The sequence below is a fragment of the Eulemur rufifrons genome, chromosome 2 (assembly GCF_041146395.1).
Source record: "Eulemur rufifrons isolate Redbay chromosome 2, OSU_ERuf_1, whole genome shotgun sequence".
Classification (NCBI taxonomy): Eukaryota; Metazoa; Chordata; class Mammalia; order Primates; family Lemuridae; genus Eulemur; species Eulemur rufifrons.
In genome coordinates, this window is record NC_090984.1 from 23,277,706 (window position 1) to 23,300,754 (window position 23,049).

General features: G+C 37.5%; 1 protein-coding gene across 2 annotated transcripts in view; it reads right to left on the reverse strand.

Annotated features, from left to right (window-relative positions):
* REC114 (REC114 meiotic recombination protein) overlaps window positions 1-22,315 on the reverse strand; it is a 92,011-nt gene extending 69,696 nt beyond the window's left edge. For both annotated transcript variants that reach the window (XM_069457723.1, XM_069457713.1), the window contains exons 1-2: window positions 22,157-22,315; window positions 1,271-1,360 (exon numbers count right to left, since the gene is read on the reverse strand). In XM_069457723.1, coding sequence (XP_069313824.1) covers window positions 1,271-1,360; window positions 22,157-22,315 — 249 coding nt within the window. The remainder of the gene's footprint in view (window positions 1-1,270; window positions 1,361-22,156) is intronic.
* Between the last annotated feature and the right edge of the window lie 734 nt (window positions 22,316-23,049).

Genomic DNA, 23,049 nt, shown 5'->3' on the forward strand with positions numbered 1-23,049 from the left:
CAACATTTACCACCGGTGCAAAAAGATGGAGCACAGACAAAGCATGAGGTGGTCCCTACGCCTGAGGAAGTCAACCTGCATCAATGTCACCATTCAGCAAAGACCCATAATATTAACAGGGAGAACTGGCTGTGTGCTAGGCATCCCTCCTCCTACTGTCTGAAGTATTCTTCATTAGCAGCTGAAGAAACCTTATCTCTTGCACTTGATGCAGGCCCTGACAGCGGCAGATAAAGCAAAACAGTACAACTTGTGCTGCAGTTTTAAAAGTCACAAGAACACAAAGATGACTTTGCAGGTCACCTCATATTCAATGATAAAGTTATATTTCATTTAAGTGGAAAGATGAATCATCACAATACACACATGTGGGATCCCACCATCATATTATAACAGAACATGTAAGAGAGTCACCAGAAATTAATGTCTCGTAAATGTATTTGACCTATTTGTTTACCACTGTTTCTCCCAACTAGAGTGATGATACTCCACGACAGGGATTTTTGTCTTCGCTGTTCACTGCTACATCCCTAGCACCCCCCCAAAATACCTAGCATATACTAATTACTCAATAAATATTTATTAAATGAATTATTCCCATGTAGATATTCAGTCAATATTTGTTATATGAATTTATGTCTATGTAGACATTCATAGCTAAATGAAATAATAACCTTCCATTATATTTCCTTTCTTGTAGGATTTCTTTGATTGGAAGTTAATAATTGTCTTGTTTCATCATTCATTTTGTTTCTATATACCAAATAAAACCTAAATTTTCAAGTAAGGTGATTCTTATTTCTTCATTCCAAAATTTCCTAAAATGTATACATATTCAGAATAAAGAACACATGTGTCTTTATAAATTGAGAGTTTTGTGGCAGCCTCTATCAATTAATAATGGCATACTTTTGTTTTCTTTCATCTATTTCCTTAAATCTATCCCTCTGCGTATGCTGTTTTCCCTATTTGGAAAACCCTCCACACTCGTCTCTATAAATCCAGTCTATCTTCAACTCAATCTCCCCAGTTAAGAATCCTTTATCATACTTAGATCCATTTTGACTCCCAAATAATCTAGACCCCTTTAAAGGCAGGCAATATTCAGTATGTTTCTGTATTTCCCACTGTTTTAGCACATTTGATAAATGCTTAATTTGTTGACCTTGATGAATTTCAGTGAGACTGGAGAAGCTTGAGGACATAATCCATGTAAAGCTGAGAAGATACAGAAATATTTGCATACCAAACTATTATGCACAAAACCTACCAGTAGCGTCTGTCCTTGGGAAATGAAGAAATGACCTGATATAACTATGGTGAGAACAAGATATCCAGATTCTTCATTGGAATCAAAAACCTTGAAAAAGAGAAAGAGAGAAATATGTAAAAAATAAATAAATAAATAACATTTCTGTAATACTGATTAACTTACAATACTGATAACCAAACTATTTTCTCATATTGATCTTCCTACCCTGAATGTTCCCTTTCCTTTTATTTAATCTGTAACCATTTCTATATAGCTTCAAATTTCTCCATATTTTAAAAGCCTGGCCATTAGTCTATCAATATATACTTCTAAAAATAAAATTAAAAACTAACATTTTGAAAGAAAAAGAATACCAGATTAAGAATCAAGAGATGCGAGTCCCGAGCCAACCATTTTTCAGTTACACTTTAATAAATCACGTGCGCTGAGCCTCAATTTCCTTTCTGTAAAATGGAGATCATGCCTTACAGGGTTGCTGTGACACGTCAAGTCCAAGTTTCCTCAGCCACATAATCCATTTTTCATAACCCCTCTAAACCTGGTGCTTTCCTTTGTGTGAGCTCTACCTTGTCAATGTCACTCTTGAAATATGGTGCCACAAACTTACCATAACCCTCTTGGTATAATCTAATTATCTCCCATTACTTGCATGAGTGCAGCCTATCATCACATTGGCCTTCTGAGGGGGTAGTCCCACTGAAGTTTGATCTTCAGTCAATAAAACTTCCTGAAACTGCATCACCTATGTTGGTAAATCCTACTTTCTCTTTCTTCATCTTGAACCTCAATTAAGATCTGTTATATTTTATCTTGTAAGGTTTGGTCTATAATTTCTAACTTACTGGGTTGTGGTGAGAAATTGAAGCAATTAAATCCAAATGTCAGGGAAGACATGGCTGACAGATACACAAGAGTGGATTTGGGTCTTAAGGGACTACACTATATAGGTGGCTTTATTATTAATATCATTAATAAATATCATAAGGTAAATACTTACCTTAATGCTCAAAGTTCAAAATAATTAACATATATAGAATTCAACTTAGGTCTATTTTTATAAGGTTACTGCATTCTATTGAGAAATAATGTTATATCTTATAGTTTCCTATGTGAGATTTGGAGTTTTAATGCTATCTTTAAAATTTTAATTATATTTAAATTTAAGATTTTCTACTAAGTTTTCTCTAATTTTAAATTCCAAACTTAAAAATCAAATAACATTTTAGATGTCAAGGGGGATATACTGAGCCCTTCACTAACTCCTTCAGTAGTTGTCATTCTGCTTCTTTCCCAGTATTCAGAACTCAGTTCCTTGCACAACACTCTTCCTACCATAGTTTAAATGAATTATTTTGTATGCTTTATGATTAGTAAGAACTAGAAGGATAACTAGGAGTCAAGCACAGCTTTCAAAACTAGAGTCTGATCAGTAAATTCGTTGGAAAGCAACATGTTAACATGACAGTTTAACTTTTTTTTTTTTTAGAAATGTAACATGTCTACCAAAAAGTATCCAAAACATAAATGTACAGCTCAATTAATGATGACAAAGCAAACACATCATCATTACCCAGGTGAAGAAATTGAACACTACTAGACTTACAGAAGGTTCTCTAGTGCTGTCTTCCAATCACTACCTGCTTCCTCCTCCCCTAAAATAATCTCCATCCTAACTTTTAACACCATAATTCAGTCTTATTTATATAAGCGGAATCATAAAGAAAGAATTATTTTATGTTTGGCTTCATCAATGGTGTTACACAGACATTCATTTTCATTATTATATAATACCATTCTATGACTACACCACAATTTTTCATTTTTTTGCTGTTGATGAATATTTTTTCCCAGTTTAGGTCTACTACAAATAACACTGTTATAAATTTTCTTATCTATGTCTCTTGTTGGATAAAAATACTCATTATAAAAATTTCAATTCTTCCCAAATTACATTACAACTTATTCAAGTGATGGCCTATGACTTCCAGGAGAGTCCCAGTCTAGACTTCTTCCCTGTCCTCCAAATTGTTACATCTAGCTGCCCAATCAGCATCTCCATGTAAAGGTCTAACAGTCATCTCAAAATTAACAGTCCCCAATATGAACTCCTAAAGTTCTCATTCATTCATTATTAATTCAATATTTACAAAGCACCTATCATGTGCATTTGATTTCCACAGTATTCTCACTTCAGAAAATAATTCTACCTTCCATTTCTTTAGGCTAAAACCATGGAATCATTCTTTTTTTTTTTTTTTTTTTTTTTTGTTGAGACAGAGTCTCGCTTTGTTGCCCGGGCTAGAGTGAGTGCTGTGGCGTCAGACTAGCTCACAGCAACCTCAAATTCCTGAGCTCAAGGGATCCTCCTGTCTCAGCCTCCCGAGTAGCTGAGACTACAGGCATGCGCCACCATGCCCGGCTAATTTTTTGTATATATATATTTTAGTTGTCCATATAATTTCTTTCTATTTTTAGTAGAGACGGGGTCTCGCTCTTGCTCAGGCTGGTCTCGAACTCCTGACCTCGAGCGATCCACCCGCCTCGGCCTCCCAGAGTGCTAGGATTACAGGCGTGAGCCACCGCGCCCGGCCATGGAATCATTCTTGACTCCTCTCCTTTTCTCATGCCTATATCTAAGCCATCAGCAAATTCCTCATGTTTACCTTCAAAATATCCAGAATCCAACCACTCCTTATAGTCTCATCTGAGTTACCATCATCTCTAGTTGGATTATAATAACAATCTTCTAACTGGCTTCCCCTTTTTTGTTCTTTCTTCCCCTCTCCAACACACAGTTTATTCTTAATACAGTAGCCAGAGTGATCCTGTTAAAGTTAAATCGGATCATGACACTTCCAGCTCAGGGCCCTGCAGTAGCTGTCCATCTCATTCAGAAACTCCCGCAAGGTGCTCCACCGTCTAGCCCTCCACAGCCCCCCCACTCTCATCCTCCACCACCCGCTGCACACTCTGCTTGGCCACACTGGCCCCCTCACTGCTCCTTGAACCCACTGGGCACGCTGGTGACTATAAACCTCAGGGGCTTTTACCATTGCTCTTCTATCTGAAATTCTCTTCTCCTAGATCTCCACATGACTCACTCTATCTTTGTCAGGTCTTTCCAGATAAGACTTTTCCTAACCGTCCTACTGAAAACTGACTCAAACCAGACCACTCCTCTTCCCTTCTCCAGTTTTATTTTTCTACATAGCTCTTACAACTTTTTTTTGTTACTTTAGGTTTACTTATTTGTTATCTGTCTACCCTGAACAGAATTTAAGCTCCATGAAGAGATTTTTTTTTTTTTCTGTTTGGGTCACTGCTGTATATGCAAATGTCTAGGATAGTGCCTGGCACATAATAGGTGCCCAATATTTCATTGAATGGACAAGTGAATATGAAATTCCAAATAAAGGCACAGATTAAAATGCAAAATTTTCAAAGAAAATAAAGATGTTTTCAGAAAGAACTAATCACCAGCAGACCTGCACTGAAAGAAATGTTAAAGGAAATTCTTCAGGCAAAAGGAAAGTGGTATCAGATGAAAGCTGAGATCTCCACAAAGGAATGAAGAGCACTGGAAATATTAATTACATGAGTAAATATGAGAATATATTATTTAACATCTTAAAAGGATAATTGATAAGTAGGATTATAAATAATATTCAATTAATCCAAAAGAAGGCAGGATCAAAATTTAAAAGGAACACAGAACAGATGGGAAAAATACAAAACAAATAGCAAGATGATGGCCGTAAACCTAATCCTATCAATAATCACATTAAACACAAATACCTTAAATGCCCCAATAAAAGGCAGAGGTTGTCAGATTAGATAAAAAGACAAGATGCAACTGTATGTCACCCACAAGAAATGCACTTTAAATATGAAAATATGAACAGGTTAAAAATAAAAAGATAGAAAAAATATATAACATGCTAGTCAAAAGAAAGCTGGAGTGGCTATCTTAACATTAGATAAGAATATCAAAAGGTATAAAGAAGGTAATTTCATAATGATAAATGAGTAAATTAATCAAGAAATGTAATCATCCTACACATTTATGCCTCTAATATTACAGGGCTTAAAAATACATGAAGCAGTAACTGATAGAACTGTGAGGAGAAACAGACAAGTTCACAAGTATAGGTAAGAGATTTTAATACCCCTCTCTCAATAACTGATAGAACAAGTACATAGAAAATCAACAAATATATAGTAGACTCGAACAACATTATCAACCAACATGACTGATTGACATTTATAGAATATTCTACCCAACACCAGCACAAAACACATTCTTCTCAAGTATACACAGACCATTTACAAAGACAGACCATAGACAAGTTTTGGTAAATTCAAAAGTATATTCTCTGAGCACAATCAAATTAAATTAGAAATCAGTAATAGAAATATCTCTGAAAAATCCTCCAAATATTTTGAAACCAAATAATACACTTCTAAGTAATCCATGGGTAAATAGGAAATTAGGAAGTACTGTGAAAATATAATTCACCATGCTAACACACTAAAAAAGAAAAGCCATGTGGTCACCTCAATGGATGACAGAATGCAGAAAAAGCATTTGAAAAAATCCAACATCCATTCCTGATTTTAAAACTCAGCAAACCAGAAATAGAAAGAACTTCCTCAGGCTGATAAAGGGCATCTATAAAAAAACCTATGGTTAACTTCACACTGTGTGGTAAAAGACTAAAAGCTTTCTCCCTAAGATAAGAAACTAGAGGAGATGTCCACTCTCACCACTTCTACGCAACATTGTTACTGGAGGTTCCAAGCACTATAATCAGACACAGGAAAAAGAAATAAAAAGCACCCAGATTGGAAAGGAAAAAGTAAGACCATCTCTACTCACAGGCAATGTGATCATCTATGTAGGAAATCCAATTGATTTTTATTAGAACTAATATGTGAATTTTAGAAAGATAAATGAAAACCAATTGTATTTATATATACTAGTAAAGAACTAGAACTTGAAATTTTAAAAGCTTCAAAATTTACAATAGCATAAAAAATACGAAATACTTAGGGATAAATATGACAAAAGCCATGAAAGATGAACACATTGAAAATTGAGAGAAAGAGCACATAAACATATGGAGAGAGATACTTAGTTCACGGATGGGAGGGTTTAATGTTATCAAGATGCTGTGGTATGCAAAATAATGGTCCCCCAAAGATTTCCATGCTCTAATACCTGGAACCTATGAGTATGTTTACATGGCAAAAGGGGCTCTGCACATGTGATTAAGTTAAGGATCTTGAGATGAGGAAATTATCCTGGACTATCCAGGTGGTCCCATTGTAATCACAAGGGTCCTTACAAGGGAAAGAGGGGGACAGAAAGAGTCAGAGAAGGAAAAGTGACTGCTGGCATTGAAGATGGAAGGCAGGTGGCTAAGGAATGCAGGCAGCCTCTCCATGCTAGGCAAGGCAAGAAATGAATTCTTGAGCCTCCAGAAGGAATGCAGCCCTACTGACACCTTGATTTTAGCCACATAAAACCTATTTCAAACATCTGACCTCTAGACTATAAGTTAATAAATTTGTGTGGTTTCAAGCCAATAAGTCTGTGTTAGTTTCTTACAGCAGCAATAGGAAACTAGTACAGATGTTAGTTCTCCCCAAGTTGACTATCCAATCCCAATCAAAATTCTAAAAGTTTTAATTGAAATTAACAAGCTAATTATAAAATTCATGTGGCAATGCAGGGGTTCAGAGAAGAGACCATATACCAAGCATTTAAGCCAGTGAATTAATAACAAAGTACCTGCTATGTACTGATCCCTTGTATAAGTAATTTGGGGAAGAAAAAAACATAGAAGGAACACCTCTGACCTTGAGCTTCATTCACTTGGTCATGCAACAAATATTTATTGAGCACCTACTACATGCCAAGCATTATTCTAGATGTGATACATCATTGAACAAAACAAAGGTCCCTGCCCTAAGGGAGTTAGTGTGGGATGGCCATGCAGAGCAAGAGTACAGACAACAATAAACAATAAACATAATTAGTGACACACTACAGGTGGGGTGGTGGGAGCTGTCCACCCCAGGTGCAGGCAATAAAGGAATGCTTGGTCTGTAGAGAATTTATAACACTGACAAATCAATCTGCTTTGTATCACCACCATGTACCAGCAATTCTAAACAATGTCAGTAATAAAATGCTCCTTCCTGAAAAAATCTTCTGTTGGTCTAAGTTCTAAATAAGTACTGTATGAGTTGTTTTGTTTTGTTTTTTTTTTTAGAGACAGGGTCTTGCTCTGTCACCCAGGGTGAATATGGCGTAGAGTGCAGTGAGCAATCAGAGCTCACTGTAACCTTGAACTCCTGAGCTCAAGCAATCCTCCCATCTCTGCCTCCCAAAGTGCTGAGATTATGGGCATGAGCCACTGAGTCTGGCCCTGAGTTTAAATAATACATATGCAACCTTAAAATTATCAGATTTTTATTATTTAGTCTTAAATAAACTGTTTTCCACATAGAAGTTCACTGGGACAACTCCCATTTAGAGCTGGCCCCCATACATGCAGACTTAGCCACATACACACATACACTAAGGGTAGTTCTCAATGCTTTGTTGTACTCAGAGGCTGTTGAATATGACATTCTTATTTCCAATGCTTTCTTAGGATGCAGTTCGCTTCTCCAACCCGGTGGTACTACATTCTTCTGCATTTAAATGGTAGATTCAAAACAAACAAAGATAGTACCATGATTGCAAAGACCAAGAGACAGAACTTGAGGTATTCTAATCCTGTCATTTTTATGGGAACTCTGGTATTTATATTTGTGTTTAAAATGTAAAACAATGAAATATAAACAGCAAGATGTAACATTTTTGTTTAGTAAGTTAAAGTTTAGTTTATACTCAAAATATTTTACTAAATTTGAACAATACCTTTAACATTAAAAGTTATTCTTTTTAAATTGTTAAATGTTCAAAATTAAGCATAAAAGAGAATATAACATATCAGTAATTTTACCAGTAGTTACTTAAATTGTACCTTTTCGAAGTGTTCAGTTTTCCTTAAAAAATTCACTTATTATTTAATGGACAATTAATTATATAAAATATCAGTCTGTAACTGGAGTATCAAAGTTCAAACAGTTAACTAGACATAAAAGCAATTGGCTTAATAGTTGTGGGTTTTTTCCTGCCTTACACTGTAATGTGTATTTTCTATTTATTTATTTAACTGGCATGATTATAATAAAGCTCAATAAAAGCAGTTTCACTGTCTGCATAATAAGTGAATATTATTTTTAATTCAATTTCATGATTATTTCTGAAAATAATTTCATCATTTAGGGGAAGAAGGTATTAAATTATTCATTCTGGGTGTCAGATGGTCTAGGCACATCACCAAACATAGTAAATAAGTAGATTACCTAGTATCTAGGTAAATTAAGAGAAAGGGAAAAAATATCACAGGGCAAGGGGAAATCAGAGTGCCAAGACAGGGCACAGAAGCTACAATATAAATAGGGAGGCCAGAGTAGGCACCACTGAGGTGAGGCTTAAGCAAAGAATGGAAGGTGTGAGAGTTAACTAGATATCTGGGTGAAGAGGACTCCAGGCTTATTATTTTTCAGTTATCTGTTGCAATGCCTCATCTAAAAGGTCTACATGGTGTGCTCAAACAGTTTGAAAATGTCTAATTTAAGAACTTCCAAGGGGTTCAGGAAAAAATGGTAGCTTGATTGCACTCCTGCAGTCTTCCCTTCCCAAATCCAATCCAAATACCACTTACCTTTCCTTAGTAATTATTAAGATCAGCATCTAAGTGGGCCGGAGGGGTGAGCTGAGGTCTCAGGGTCCAGATAAAAGGAGTTGATGTAATGTTTCCCCCATCTGGGAGGAAGAAAGCCCTGAAAACCAGAGCAAGGAGCCCTCGGGCAAAGATAACGCAGCAGTTCTTGGACAGAGTCTAGCCCATGGAAATTGGTAGACCCCAAGAAGATGGGCAGGTCAGATTGTGTGCTCTGAAGTTCCAGCTGGTCTCCCAGCCTCCAAGGAGCCACATGGCACTGGACAACTTAGCTGAGTCCTTCCTACTCCTCTACAGGAGGCCCACAGCACCGTGACTTCTGCATCTCCCAATACTCAGCACTTACAGTATCTACCGTTAGACTTGAGGCCCAGGGGTGAAAAGAGTCATAGGTTAGACAAGGAAAATAACAACACATCCAGTGGGCTAAAGTGATGAAAAACAAACAGAAAACCCAGAACAGGTGACTCCTAGTGGAATAAAATTGCTGGAGGAGATCAACAACAGTTTGAACCAAATAATAATAACTCTTATCTTATTAATAACACTTAAGGAGAGTACTGGAGCTAAAACTATGCTTTATGAATATAAAAATTCAATGGCTAATTGCAGAACTAGATGGATACTACTGAGACCAAATTAATGGTCTGAAAGATCAAGTAGGAGAAATATTTAGAAACAGAGCAAAACTACAAAGAGGAAGAAATCGTATGTAACAATATAAGATAAATGAAGCAAAGATTCAAATCCGGGAGAACAAATGGTAATGAGAAGGGCTAAAGTGGAGGGAGAAAAATAGACTGAGAAAAGATATTGATTAAACAATAGAAAAACATGACAGAAAAAATATTCTACGACTGCAGAAAGGCACGAGACTGAAGATGGAAATGGCTCAAGTTTCAGGTATTAATGGGGGGGTGGACACATCCTGATAAAATTCCTGAATTACAAGGACGGAGGAAGATCTTAAAAGCTTCCAGTTAAAAACAAACATGCCCTCCTTCAACACTAGAGGATTCCAGAGAATTCATTTTTTAAGTGGTATATGAAGAGAAAAGATCAAGTTATTTATCCTACTTCCTCTGTACAAACCAACCACCAGGAACCTCACTTTTCTTCACAGAAATATTCCAGATAATATATAAAGAAAATACGACAAAATTACAATATCAACATTTTGCAGCTCCTAATTAATGGCTGTAGGCATTGTGCATCAGAAATAGACACAATATACCTCCTAAAAGAAGAAAACCAAACTACCTATGAAGTAGTCTTGCCAAAAAGAAAATCAAACTTGAATTTGATCAAACCTCTAGATTAAACTACCAACTCACAAGAAGTACAGAGCACAAAAGATCACAGTAAACTGCGCCGCAGAGATGCAGTCAGCAAAATCTATACTGCGATAAACTCTGCAGAACCCGGTTTCTTCAACAGATAAATTGCAAGGAAGGGAGAGAGGTGGGGTTGGGAAAACATATGGAGCGGAAACCTAAAAATTAAAAGATATACTAATCAATCACAACGTGTGGCCCTGTTTAAAAGAATTATGACATTTATGAGACCATTTGAAATCTGATCCCTGACTAATAATATTAAGAAATTATTAATCTTTTAGGGTTTTATGCTTATGTTTTTTAAGAGTCCTTATCTTTCAGAGATATGAACTGAAATAACTCATGAAATGGCGTCATGTCTGGGATTTGCTTCAAAATAACCTGAGGAGGAAGAAGTGAATAGGGTACAGACGAAACCAAATTGGCCGTGAGTTGCTAATTCTTAAAGCTGGGGGATACATACGTGTATCACTACGCTATTCTGTCTACCTTTGTGCTTGAAATTAATTAGAATAAAAAGTGCTGCAAGAGGTTTCCATGTCCTTTGTTAACTAGATAGAAGCAAGGTTAAGGAAATCATGCAGCTTACTACAAATGACAAGGACACTAAGGACTTGAATGTAATGTCCTAATTCTACAGAAAAATTCCAATATCATAGCACCTAACATAATCCAGTTATCTGAGAAAACAATCCTTATTTCTGGCTCTTGGGAAATACCTTTAATGAGTGATAATTTTTATGTTCACATTAATGCAATATGGAAAGCTCAAAGAAAAATGTTATCTCTAATGACCAAGTCGTAACATACAAAGATAATAATGTTAAGGTGTCACCGAGAACATGTATCATATTCACATCTCTTCATTCCAGCTGCTAACCTAAATTTACCTTAGCACTGACATCAACCTGACCCCTGTCTCTGGCAGTATGGTGACATCAACACAATAGCACACACTGAGATTTATTTGGAGCCTGCCTATCAGAAGCTTATACATCAGTTAAGTAACTAGAGCACATCTTATATGTAGGTTAAATAAACAGAATCTTCTCAAAAGTTATACACATGTATTTGTGCAAGTCTGTACAAAAAAATCTAAAATGAAGTAGAAAAACATCAAGAGAATATGAAAACATAGAAAAGTATTTCAAACATACTTACCCTAAACTGTAGATACATGAAAGGCTAAAGTAGTACTATTCTTCAGATTGTGATGAATTAAATTATGTACTTGATTATGGGTTTTGTTTTCTGTTTTTAAGACCCTTCAAAAAGTGTAACAGCTTTATATATTGGCCCAAACTGCTGATTTGTGCATTACAAAATATGAAAAATAGGCAAAATTGCTAAATAGGCTATCAACTGCCTCCCCACTGACTCGTGGTAGCTAAAGAGTCTCATAAATTACTTTAACAAACTTGTAGAGTATATTATGCTAATGAACGTGGTCCTGCCACATACCCATTACCAAACTGTAAAATTCAGCATTTTTTTGATGTTTCACAGAAATGCAAAGTGTTAATAGTAATAATAATATAAACAATACAAGAGCAATAGATCTTCCTCCCTGTAAAGTAATGATATATACGTTGGGAATTTTTTTCTTTTAGAACCTACAAAAAGTACCTCATGTATCAAAGCATGAGATGTGATTCCCCTTCTTTTACCACATATCCCTAAAATTAAGATTATTGATCATGAAATTATCCAGTCCTATAAGGATAATTATAGCTACCAAAGTTGACTTGATCACCTCTACTAGTAGCCATAAATATATTATTTTAATATTTACTCAAAACATCTTCCATGCAACAAAAGAGTAAGTTCTTGTCTCTGAACTTACTAACCAAGGACCCTCTGGATATTGTTCTTTCTATAAAAAATACTCCTAGGACATTTCTCCAGTATGTTTAAAAATCCTTAAAAAATTTTCCCAGACTAATAAATCCTATAAAAATCACCAACTATACCAGAAAGTGGCGCTTCCCATTGGCACACCTATCTATCCTAGGTCTCTGCAACTCTCACCTTCACCTTTGTTACCTTCACGGACACACTCTTCTATTCATTCACAAAAACAAAGCCCAATTAAGCTCATAACAGTTCCAATATCCAAATTATATTTCTAAATCTGAGGTAAAGAAACACCTTAATTTATTTCTCAAATACAGTGCTGTAATTTATAAAGTGAAAAACACCTTATATTCCAAATGAGCAGGTACTTGAGCTTAATTGGTGAGCTCTTTCAGTAGTATTGCCTTAATGCATAGTGTCTGGCACATAGTAGGTGGGAAATAAATCCTAAAAATGAATGAATTTTAATACTCTTGGGCCTCCGTTCTGAACTGTAACTTCTTGGACTCCTTAAACCACTAAACTGAAAAAAATATTCTTCACTATATTTGTCCAGATAAATTCCACCTTAAATCATGTTATACAAACAAGCCGTGGCCTCTATGAAAACTATGTCTGTTACACAATAAAATTAAGCTTTTGTTTATTGAAGAAAGAGACCAGAGACGGATCCCAAGTTGGAAATATGTATTTATAAACTAGTGCTTTGGAATAAGCAATGATTTTTTTTTTGAGAAGTAAAGAGGAGTTTAATAATTTGCCAGTAAATGAGGAGGTTGGCAGACTCCCATCGCAAAGTACCAACATCCTCATAAGCAATGATTTTGTCATAGAAAACAAACATTGAACAACATTTACAAAGTTGTTCCTCAAAATCCTATGCAAGCTACAATGTATATGGCACATAATTGAATTAAACATAACTACAAGCATAGAAATATGTCTGTATCTATCAGTCAGGTATAGCCTAGAGTATGTAGAAATTAACAGCCCCCCAGAAACACAGGTTTATTTCTCACCTACACTACCTATCCATCCTCATTCTACCTGTCTTCACACTCTGCCTCGCATTGCTTATCATTCTCACTGCAGGACCAAGGCCGACAGAGAAGCCAACATCTGCAACACTGTGGCAAAAGGAAAGAATAATGAATCATGCACTGGCTGTTAAAGCTTCTGCCCATGACGTCTGTCAGTTCTGCTCACATTTCATTGGCCAAAACCAGTTATATGACACACTTAACTTCAAGAGGCCAGGGCTCTGCAATCTTAGTATATTTTGTAAACGGCACTAATGACTACCACTTTATAAAAGACAATATCTGGAATCAGACAGCCCTAGGATCAAGTCCCATAATTGCCACTTAGAAGTATACTTTACTCATCTGCAAAATAAAAATAGTAATAACTGTTTTATAGGATCATCTGAAAGATTAAAAGAAATGTAAGATCAGATGATTAGTGGAATGCCTGGCCTTGATTCAGTCATTTAATAAATATTTGAGGAGGGGGATCCGCCAAGCACTGCTCTAGGTATTGGCATACAGTAATTAGGCACTAAATAATAGTTTTTTTGTTGTTGCTATTATTATAAAATGCCTTTTGAGTTCCTACCAGGGACCCAAGAAATAAGTCTATTTCTTAGCAGTCTCCAGATTCAGAAGAAAAAAGTGTATGGCAGACTGCCAGCTGTCCTCCAATATCTACTTTTCCTTCTTACGCGGTAATAGAACCCTTAGTTTTCAGCAAGACACACGACCTTGTGGAATACAGACCACATACACCAGCTGTCCAGGCAGCTAGGACGCTCACAGGTCTAAGTTCCGGCCACTATGTTGTAGGAGGAAGTGTCATATGGTGGCTTACAGGAGACTTCCTTAAGAGACAGCAGGCACGCACCTTTTGTCCATTTCTTCATCCCCTTCTCCAAAGAGGGTTAGAATATCAATTCTATCTCAGACTGTGAGACCATGGCCACTCATGGCACAGGACAAAACAGAAGGAGCCTCACTTCCTGCCACTGGAGTGTCACACCAGCTCTGGACTTTAATGTGGAGAGTAACAAACTTTCATTTTATTTAATCCACTGTATTTTTTGTCACTCAGACCCAATCTTAATCCTAATTAACACAAAATATTACCTGTTAACTCTTCAAAAAAGCACACTACATGAAAAAACACTAGCTCTTGATGATACTCCTACAGCTGCATAAGGGAAGACACCAATGTAGGAAGGAGCAGTGTAGAGCAGAATGAACATGAGTTTTAGAATCAGTTCTTCCACTTCCTATGTTAGCCTTTGGCAAGCTGTTTAACCTAACCAGGTCTCAGCTTCTTGTCTATAAAGCGGTAATAAGACCTTAAGAGTTGTGAGAATTAAATGGAAAGAGGGTTATAAAAATACTTTATAAATTATAAGGTGCCATATAATATCAGCACTACTTTGGCAATTACTCCCTTTTCCCCACCCTTCCTTCAGAGCTGGGGCATGCAGATTGATCACAGTACGTCAGAATCAATGAGAAAGCTATCCCAGAGATTCTAACATGCTAGGTCTAATAATGCAGGAACCATGAGGCTGCTGTTTCAACAGGCACCCCGAGAGACTCTGATGAATGTCTTCCGCCCACCTTGAGGAAACTTGCTTCATTGATCAGGGCCTACCTGTTCTTGTAATCCTCTACTCAAGTGCCCTAATATTTTAAGATTGTGCGATGTTCCATAGCATCTCCAATGTCCAGCTGAATGCTAGGTACCCGGTAGATAATTTAATAACACTTCTTGAACTAGTTCTGAAGTAGAAAAAGACTAAGTGGAACTGAATCAAAAGACCCACTCTGGACTTCCTCTTCTAGCCAACAGGTAAAAACAGATACCTCCTGTTACTTACTCTCCTACCTGAAATAATTAAAAAACTGGACAAATCAGAGGAAGCAACAGTTTTTAAGATAATAGGTATCAGGTAATAAAGGACATGATTACCGAGAAACGATAGGAAACAAAGGAGGTGAGCCTTACCGCTGTCCCAGATTACTTTTTGGAGAGTCTCCAGGTCGAAGTGCAAGGAGGAGAAAGCCAGGCAGAGCCTGGCAAGGTCTCTCTGAGTGAAGGAGATGGAGCTGCAAGTCCAAGAAGATCAGTGCGGCTGGAGTTTGCAGGACAGAACAGCAGCGAGAAGAGAGAAAAGCTACATGGAGGGAGAACTCCAGACGCTTGTTAAGACTCCCGTCAGCTGAGTACTGATCAGCATATATATGTGGGAGGAAACTGCCAGAGGCTGGGGAAAGAACCACCTGAAAGGATTCAGGGAATAATACCCAGAGCTAACTTAGGGCAGGGAATAGTCCTGGTAGCAGTCAGAGAGAACATAATTTTCAGGGCATTGAGTAGAAGAATACTCCAGAGTTTTGCCTCCGGAGTGAGAAAAAATTCACCCTAGACGAAATCCTCTGGTCCCACCTGACAAAGATTAAAAGCAAGACTTGAAAGGATCAAACTGTTTCCAAGTAACCTATCCCAGAAAAAAACTCAGGAATATTTACAGGAATACAAAAATATCCTGCACTCAAGAAGGTAAAATTCACATTAGGCATCCAGTAAAAAATTATCAGGAATGCAAAGAACTACCATTTTGCTATTTTAAGAAACAATTTGGGGGTTTTACTGAATCTCAAATTTTCCTTAAAAACAAAAACAAAATGTCCATTTTTGTTATTTTCACCTTTGGGTTAATCTCAAAATTCCTCATCCACATCATTGGACTGCTATTAGCCATATGAAATATTAGCACTTCTAAGGCAAACAGCATAGAGGGTAAAAGCACAAGCTTTTTTAAGACAAGAAAACCAAGGTTTGAATTCTTTCTTCTCAACTTATCTTTGTGTTCCTAGGAAAGCCACTGAACCTGAGTTTCAGTGTCCTTACCTATAAAACAGGTATAATGGTGTTTGCTTCACAAGGCTGCTGTAAGAAGCAGTGTTAAGTACTAAACACTTAACAAATAGTAGGTATCATTTAGTCATTATCACATTATCATAAGAACAGTTACCAGACCATACATTCAAACATTTACTGAGCACCTATCATGTGCTAGGTACTATTAGGCACCAGGAATACAAAAGCAAAAAAGACAGTGTAAATCAAAGTAAATCTTATGTTAAATCAACACTTAAAAGTTCATTTCAAGTACAAAATTCACATTCTATTTCTTAATTTCTAAGTAGGGCAATTATTTTAAGTTCCTCCTATAAAAATTAAAGGAGGATTTTTTTTCTCTATGGAAGGAAAAAATAATCTAGAAGTTGTCAGGTTCAACCAATTAGGGCATGTCTGAGAAATCCCTGGAATCTGAAAAACATGGGAACTCTTTAATTTAAAAAGCAACCTGCAATTAACATCACCTTTCAAAATTATTCTCAAATTAGTAGACTAAATTATATTCAGACATAAAATACATAAAATGGACCAATCTGTTATTATGATAATCTTTTCAGAAAGGCTGGGCCAACAGATGTAAGGAACTAAAATCAGGTTCCAGTTTGTATTTCATTTGCTCATTCCACTTAAATGGCGACAGATGGTTTAAATATTAACTCTATTAATATAACGTTTGCATATTCACTATGAATCTGATTGCCTGACTTCATAACTTCATAAATTCATTTTATTAATTTTGCTATATGGCTGCCCATTTCATTCAAGGTCTTCTAAGCCCTAGTCTCTCAAAGTGTGGTCCTCAAACCAACAGCAACAGTGTTACCTGGGAGCTTGTTAGAACTACAAAATCTCATTTCCCATACCAAATCTATCCTGGCATTTTTAACAAATTCCCAGATACGCACATGAAGTATGAGTAACATAGCTCTAAAACATTGGATTTTATGACTTTTTTTTTACTGTGTTACAAAAAATGTATTTGCTTCCAAATTGCAGTTAATTTCTCTCTAGATAGTGACTTTTAATAAGAAAAATTCAATTTAGAGAAGTAAATCAAATCAGTATATATAATAAAGTATATTATTCTATAAAATAGACAGTCTATAGAGAATAATCTTTTTGTCTTAGATTTGACCTTACCTCTCAACTAGGACTTCAAGTCTTAGAAATCTTGTTGTACTATTCATTTTTTCTCTTGAATTGACATTTTTGTCTTGGCATGTAGCCATTGTGATGAAAGTCTTCTCTGTAATTAAACAACTATATAGAACAGAACCGGAAGAACAGATTCTCCCCATAATTTCAGAAAAAAAATGCAAAAACTCAAAATAGGTTCAACCAAGGTTGAATTTTAAAGTTTCTGAAATAAAAAAACAACTAGAATGACTCTATCCTCTGCAATAATATATTTTTATGCTTTACCTAACCTATCTTTTTTTATTGCAGGTACCACATATTTTTAAAATAAAAAATTCACATGGGACTTAGAGAGTACAGTTCTTTAGATGGCTCATCTTTTATTATTATTATTGCACAATAGTCACAGTGCCCATAAAATAGAACAAATCTTGTTTTCTCTTTCGTTTGTCCAAAAAAATGACAGACCTAGGCTGAAACTGATCACAGCAGGTAGGATGGTTCGGCACAGATTCAAAGGAAGGTACAAATGTTCAGTTTTCAAAAGCACTGCAAAAGCCAACCTCATCTCTTGTCACTGTAGACGTGGCTTTATGCCAAACATTTGAAAACTGGTGAAAAGTACTGTTCCTCATAAGCAATTATGAAGAGCTTTGCAAAGAGAAGGAAAAAAGTGTAATAACAATCAACTCCTTTGAATGGTCAAATGTCCATGCCCTCTGGGTTGCAGGGTAAGAATATAAAAGTTACCTGGCTGCATCTGAGCCAATCCACCCAACATAGAAGCCTTAAAAGAAAGGGTTTAAAGAGTATTAAGAGAAGGTATCAAGGAACCTGTTGGAGCAATCGCAAAAATTAAACATGTCCTCAGACAGTCCTGGCTTTTTATAAGACCCAATCATAGACCAGTCATCCTTGAATTTAATTCTTTCTTCACCCCATTTTGCATTTTCGGCTTCTGTCATTTCTCAGGATACAGTGTTCCAGAAGAGTACAACTAAGTATTTAATGCCTTTGTTATGGTCCTAGATACACTGATTTCAAGCTTTAAGGAATTCCCCTGTTCTAATATTCTAAAATGTGGTGAATAATTCGTCATGCCCTATCACTACTCACAACCATAGCCAAGCCTCTCAGAAGAACTGTCCATACACAATGGCTTCACTTCCTGACCCATCAGTCACTCTTCAGCCCACTCCTACCTGGCTTCCACTCCCTTCACTCCATGGAAACTTGTCTTAACAAAGACCATTAAGGGCCTTTATGCTGCTAAACTCAATGGACACCCCTTCATCATCATTTTTCTTCACTTTGCAGCATCATTCAACAAAGTTAAGCAATCAGGCTTTCCCCTTGAAATGAGGAAACTTCATTCTCCTGGGTACGACACTGCAATAGCATTCTAAGTGATCTTCCTAAATCCACTTATATTCTCCTCCAGTTCCAACACTCTGCAGCCAGAGTGGGGATCTTTCAAAGATGAAAATGCCCCTGTTTAAAACTCTTCGGTAGCTTCCTATTGGTTTTAGAATAATGTTCACAGGGCACCTGCCTACCTCTCCAGACAGCCTCACCTCAAGCTATCATTCCCTTTGTTCTATAAGCACCAACCTTACTGACCTTCTCACTACACATCACACATGCTGAGGTTTTCCCAGGTGTGGGGCCTTTGTACATGTTGTGTCTTCTACCCGGAATATTTGTTCTCTTTATTTTACTTTTCTTCTATCTACTGCTGCTCAAAACAAACATACACACGAGTGTGCACACACATGGACGCACACCCACGTGTGTGCATAATCCCAAACCCCAGCATCCACATCCAAACCAGACCAAAGGGAACTGAATGACTGACAATCTGTGGTGTTAAAACATACCACCAGAACAAAATAATAATAACAGCAAACCCTTACATAACTTAACATATGCCAGGAACTATTTTAGGTGGTTGAGTAAGTACTAACTTATTCAATGCCCAAAACAATCCAATGAAGTAGGTACAGGCATATCTTGTTTTATTGCACTTCATTTTATTGTGCTCACAGATAACTGTTTTTTACAAATTGAAGGTTTGTGGCAGCCCTGCATCCAAGCAAGTCTATTGGTATCATTTTTCCAACAGCATGTGCTCATTTGTGTCTCTGTGTCACATTTTGGTAATTCTCAATATTTCACACTTTTTCCTTATTATTATATCTCTTATAGTGAGTGATGTGTGATCTTTGATGTTATTATGGTATGTTTTCAGGAATCACAAACCATGCCCATATTAGACAGCGAACTTAATCTATAAATGTTATGTGTGTTCTACCTGTTCCACCAACTGACTGTTCCCATCTCTCACCCTCTCCTTAGGCCTCCCTATTCCCTGAGACACAACAATATTGAAATTAGGCCAGTTAATGACCCTTTAATGACCTCTAAATGTTCACATGAAAGGAAGAGTCACATGTCTCTCACTTTAAATCAAAAGCTAGAAATGATTAAACTTAGTGAGGAAGGCATGTCAAAGGCTGAGATGGTCCAAAAGCCAGGCCTCTTGCGCCAGTTAGCCAGGTTGTGAATGCAAAGGAAAATTTCTTGAAGGAAATTAAAAATGCTACTCCAATAAATGACAAGAAAGCAAAACAGCCTTACTGCTAAGATGGAGAAAGTTTTAGCGGTCTGGAGAGAAACTGAAACTAGCCAGAGCACTCCCTCAAGCCAAAGCCCAACCCAGAGAAAGGCCCTAAGGTTCTTCAATTCTATGAAGGCTGAGAGAGGTGAAGAAGCTGCAGAAGAAAAGCTGGAAGCTAGTAGAGATTGGTTCATTAGGATTAAGGAAAGAAGCTGTCTCCCTAACATAAAAATGCAAGGTGAAGCAAGTTCTGATATTGAAGCTACAGCAAATTATCCAGAAGATCTAGCTGAAATCATTGATGAAGACTCAAAGCTTCAAAAGACAGGCTGATTCTCTTGTTAGGGGCTAATGCAACTGGTGACTTTAAATGGAAGCCAATTTCCATTCTGAAAATCCTAGGGCCCTTAAGAATTAAGCTAAATCTAGTCTGCCTGTGATCTATAAATGGAACAAAAAAGCCTAGATCATGGCACATCTGTTTATAGCATGGTTTGCTGAATATTTTAAGCCTACTGTTGAGACCTACTGTTCATTGACAATGTATCTGGTCACCCAAGAGCTCTGATAGAGACATACAAGGAGATTAATATTGTTTTCATGCCTGATAACACATCTATTCTGCAACCCATGGATCAAGGAGTAATTTCAACTTTCAAGTCTTACTATTTAAGAAATACATTTTGTAAGACTATAGCTGCCATAGATAGTGATTCCTCTGATGGATCTGCGCAAAGTAAGTTGAAAATCTTCTGAAAAAGATTTACCATTCTAGATGCCATTAAGAACATTAGTGATTCATGGGGAGGAGGTCAACATATCAACATTAACAGGAGTTTGGAAGAAGTTGATTCCAACCCTCATGGATGACTTTGAGGGGTTCAAGATTTCAATGGAGGAAGTAACTACAGATTGGTGGAAATAGCAAGAGAACTAGAATTATAAGTGGAACCTGAAGATGTGACTGAATTGCTGTAAGTTCATGATAAAAGTTGAACAGATGAGGAGTTGTAACTTATGGATGGATGAAGAAAGAAAGTTATTTCTTGAGATGGAATCTACTCCTGGGGAAGATGCTGTAAACATTGTTGAAGGATTTAGAGTATTACATAAACTTAGTTGGTAAAGCAGCAGCAGGGATTGAAAGGACTGACTCCAATTTTGAAAGTTCTGTGGGTAAAGTTCTATCAAACAGCATCACATGCTACAGAGAAATCTTTTGTGAAAGGAAGAGTAAATCCATGTGACAAACAGCATTGTCTTATTTTAAGAAATTTTCACAGCCACCCCAACCTTTGGCAACCACCACGCTGATCAGTCATCAGCCATCGACATCAAAGCAGACCCTCCACCAGCAAAAAGATTACCACCTGCTGAAGTCTCAGATGACTGTTAACATAAGTTATTTTTTAATCAAGGTATTAATACATATATTGTTCTTTTAGACATAATGCTATTGCACATTTAATAGATGACAGTATAATGTAACCATAAACTTTTATATGCACTGGGAAACCAAAAAATTCATGACTTGCTTTATTGCGATGGTCTGCAACCGAGCCTCCAATATTTCCAAGGAATGCCTGTTCTACTGTTATCTCTTTTTTAAGATAAAGTAAGGTATAGAGAGTTTAAGGAACTAAATCAATGTCACAGAAATTCAGTGGCAAAGGTAGGATTCAAATTTAGTCCTGTGTGAGTGCTTGACTGCCAAAGAGCATGACAACTTGGTTATGGATGATTCAATCCTCCTTCCCATAATTACATAATTATTTGGACAAATACCATATCCTTCACTAGACTAAAAACATCAGCGAGAGAAGGGATCTTTATATCTTGCTCATTGCTATATTCCTAGCACCCTGAATGGAGTCTAGCATATACTTGATGCTCAATATGTATTTGTTGAATATATGAATGTTTACTACTCCCCTGCATAATTAATGAGAACATAATGGGTTCCAGTCATGTTTCCCATTACTATACATATGTGTGTGTATGAATTTATATATTTATATCTATTGTTTATGTTAGCTGTCGGCCTGTCAATTCCTTGCCATGCCTGGCAGTTCCTCGGTGTCCCCTCCTCCTATCCAGGTCGCATTTGGGGCACGGATCCCTCAACGTGGCCACTGGCCTCCCCTCCTCCCTCCCTCCCTGGGGGTGTGAGCACCTCAGAGCTATTCCTGCCTTCAGACCTCACCTTCCACGTGGGGGAGGAGGCTGTCCCAGCTTCCAGGCCAGGCCGGGGCAACTCTCCGGTGCCTGAGGGCATGTAGCGACCATACCGCTGTAGAGACCACTGGGCCGCTCCTCCTCCAGGGAGCCCGAGGCCTGCAGGCACTTTTCCCGCTTCCGCCATGTCTGACCTCCACGCACGTGCAGCCGGCGGGAAGCTGCCAATCTGCGCAACTAACCAATCAGGAAGCCACCCAAGGCCCGCCCTCCCCCTCAGCGGAGGCCAATGGGCAGGCTCAGAAGACTCCTGCAGGGGGCTCCTCCCGGCATTGGGGTCGTTCTCAACCATGGCACGGAGTAGAGGTTGTCACTTCTACCTTGAAGTGGGGTTGTGCCACTTGTAAGTGGTAGTTGATCTCACCTCTGCAGCATTCTGGCCCTCTCCTTCCCTCAGGCAGCCCATGTCATCGTGCAGCAGCTCTGACTCTGAGAAATTTCCCAAACTGGCTGACTCCTTGAAACTTCTACTCACTGGCACCAGGCCGGCTTTCTGAGGCTGCCTGGACAAGTTCCCTTCCTCACAGCAACCTTTCAGATGACTAAGTCCCTGACCCCGCCTCAAACCCACCACAACACAGCCCCAGTTCCACCCGCCATTTGGGAAACGTGGCTATTTCCTCCTCATCCATCCTGCGGCCCCCTGGACATAACTCCTTGCAGACTCTGAGAGGAGCAGATGGGTGGGGGGCTGCCGGCGACAAGAGATATGCCTCAATCAAACAGCAGCTGCAACTAAACGACATTTCTGCATGATTTATAGTCGACGGACCATTGCCACATCTGTTATTTCATTTGTCCTCCCAACAACCTTGTAGTGAATTAAAGAAGCAAAACAAGGATTATTACCCCCATTGAACA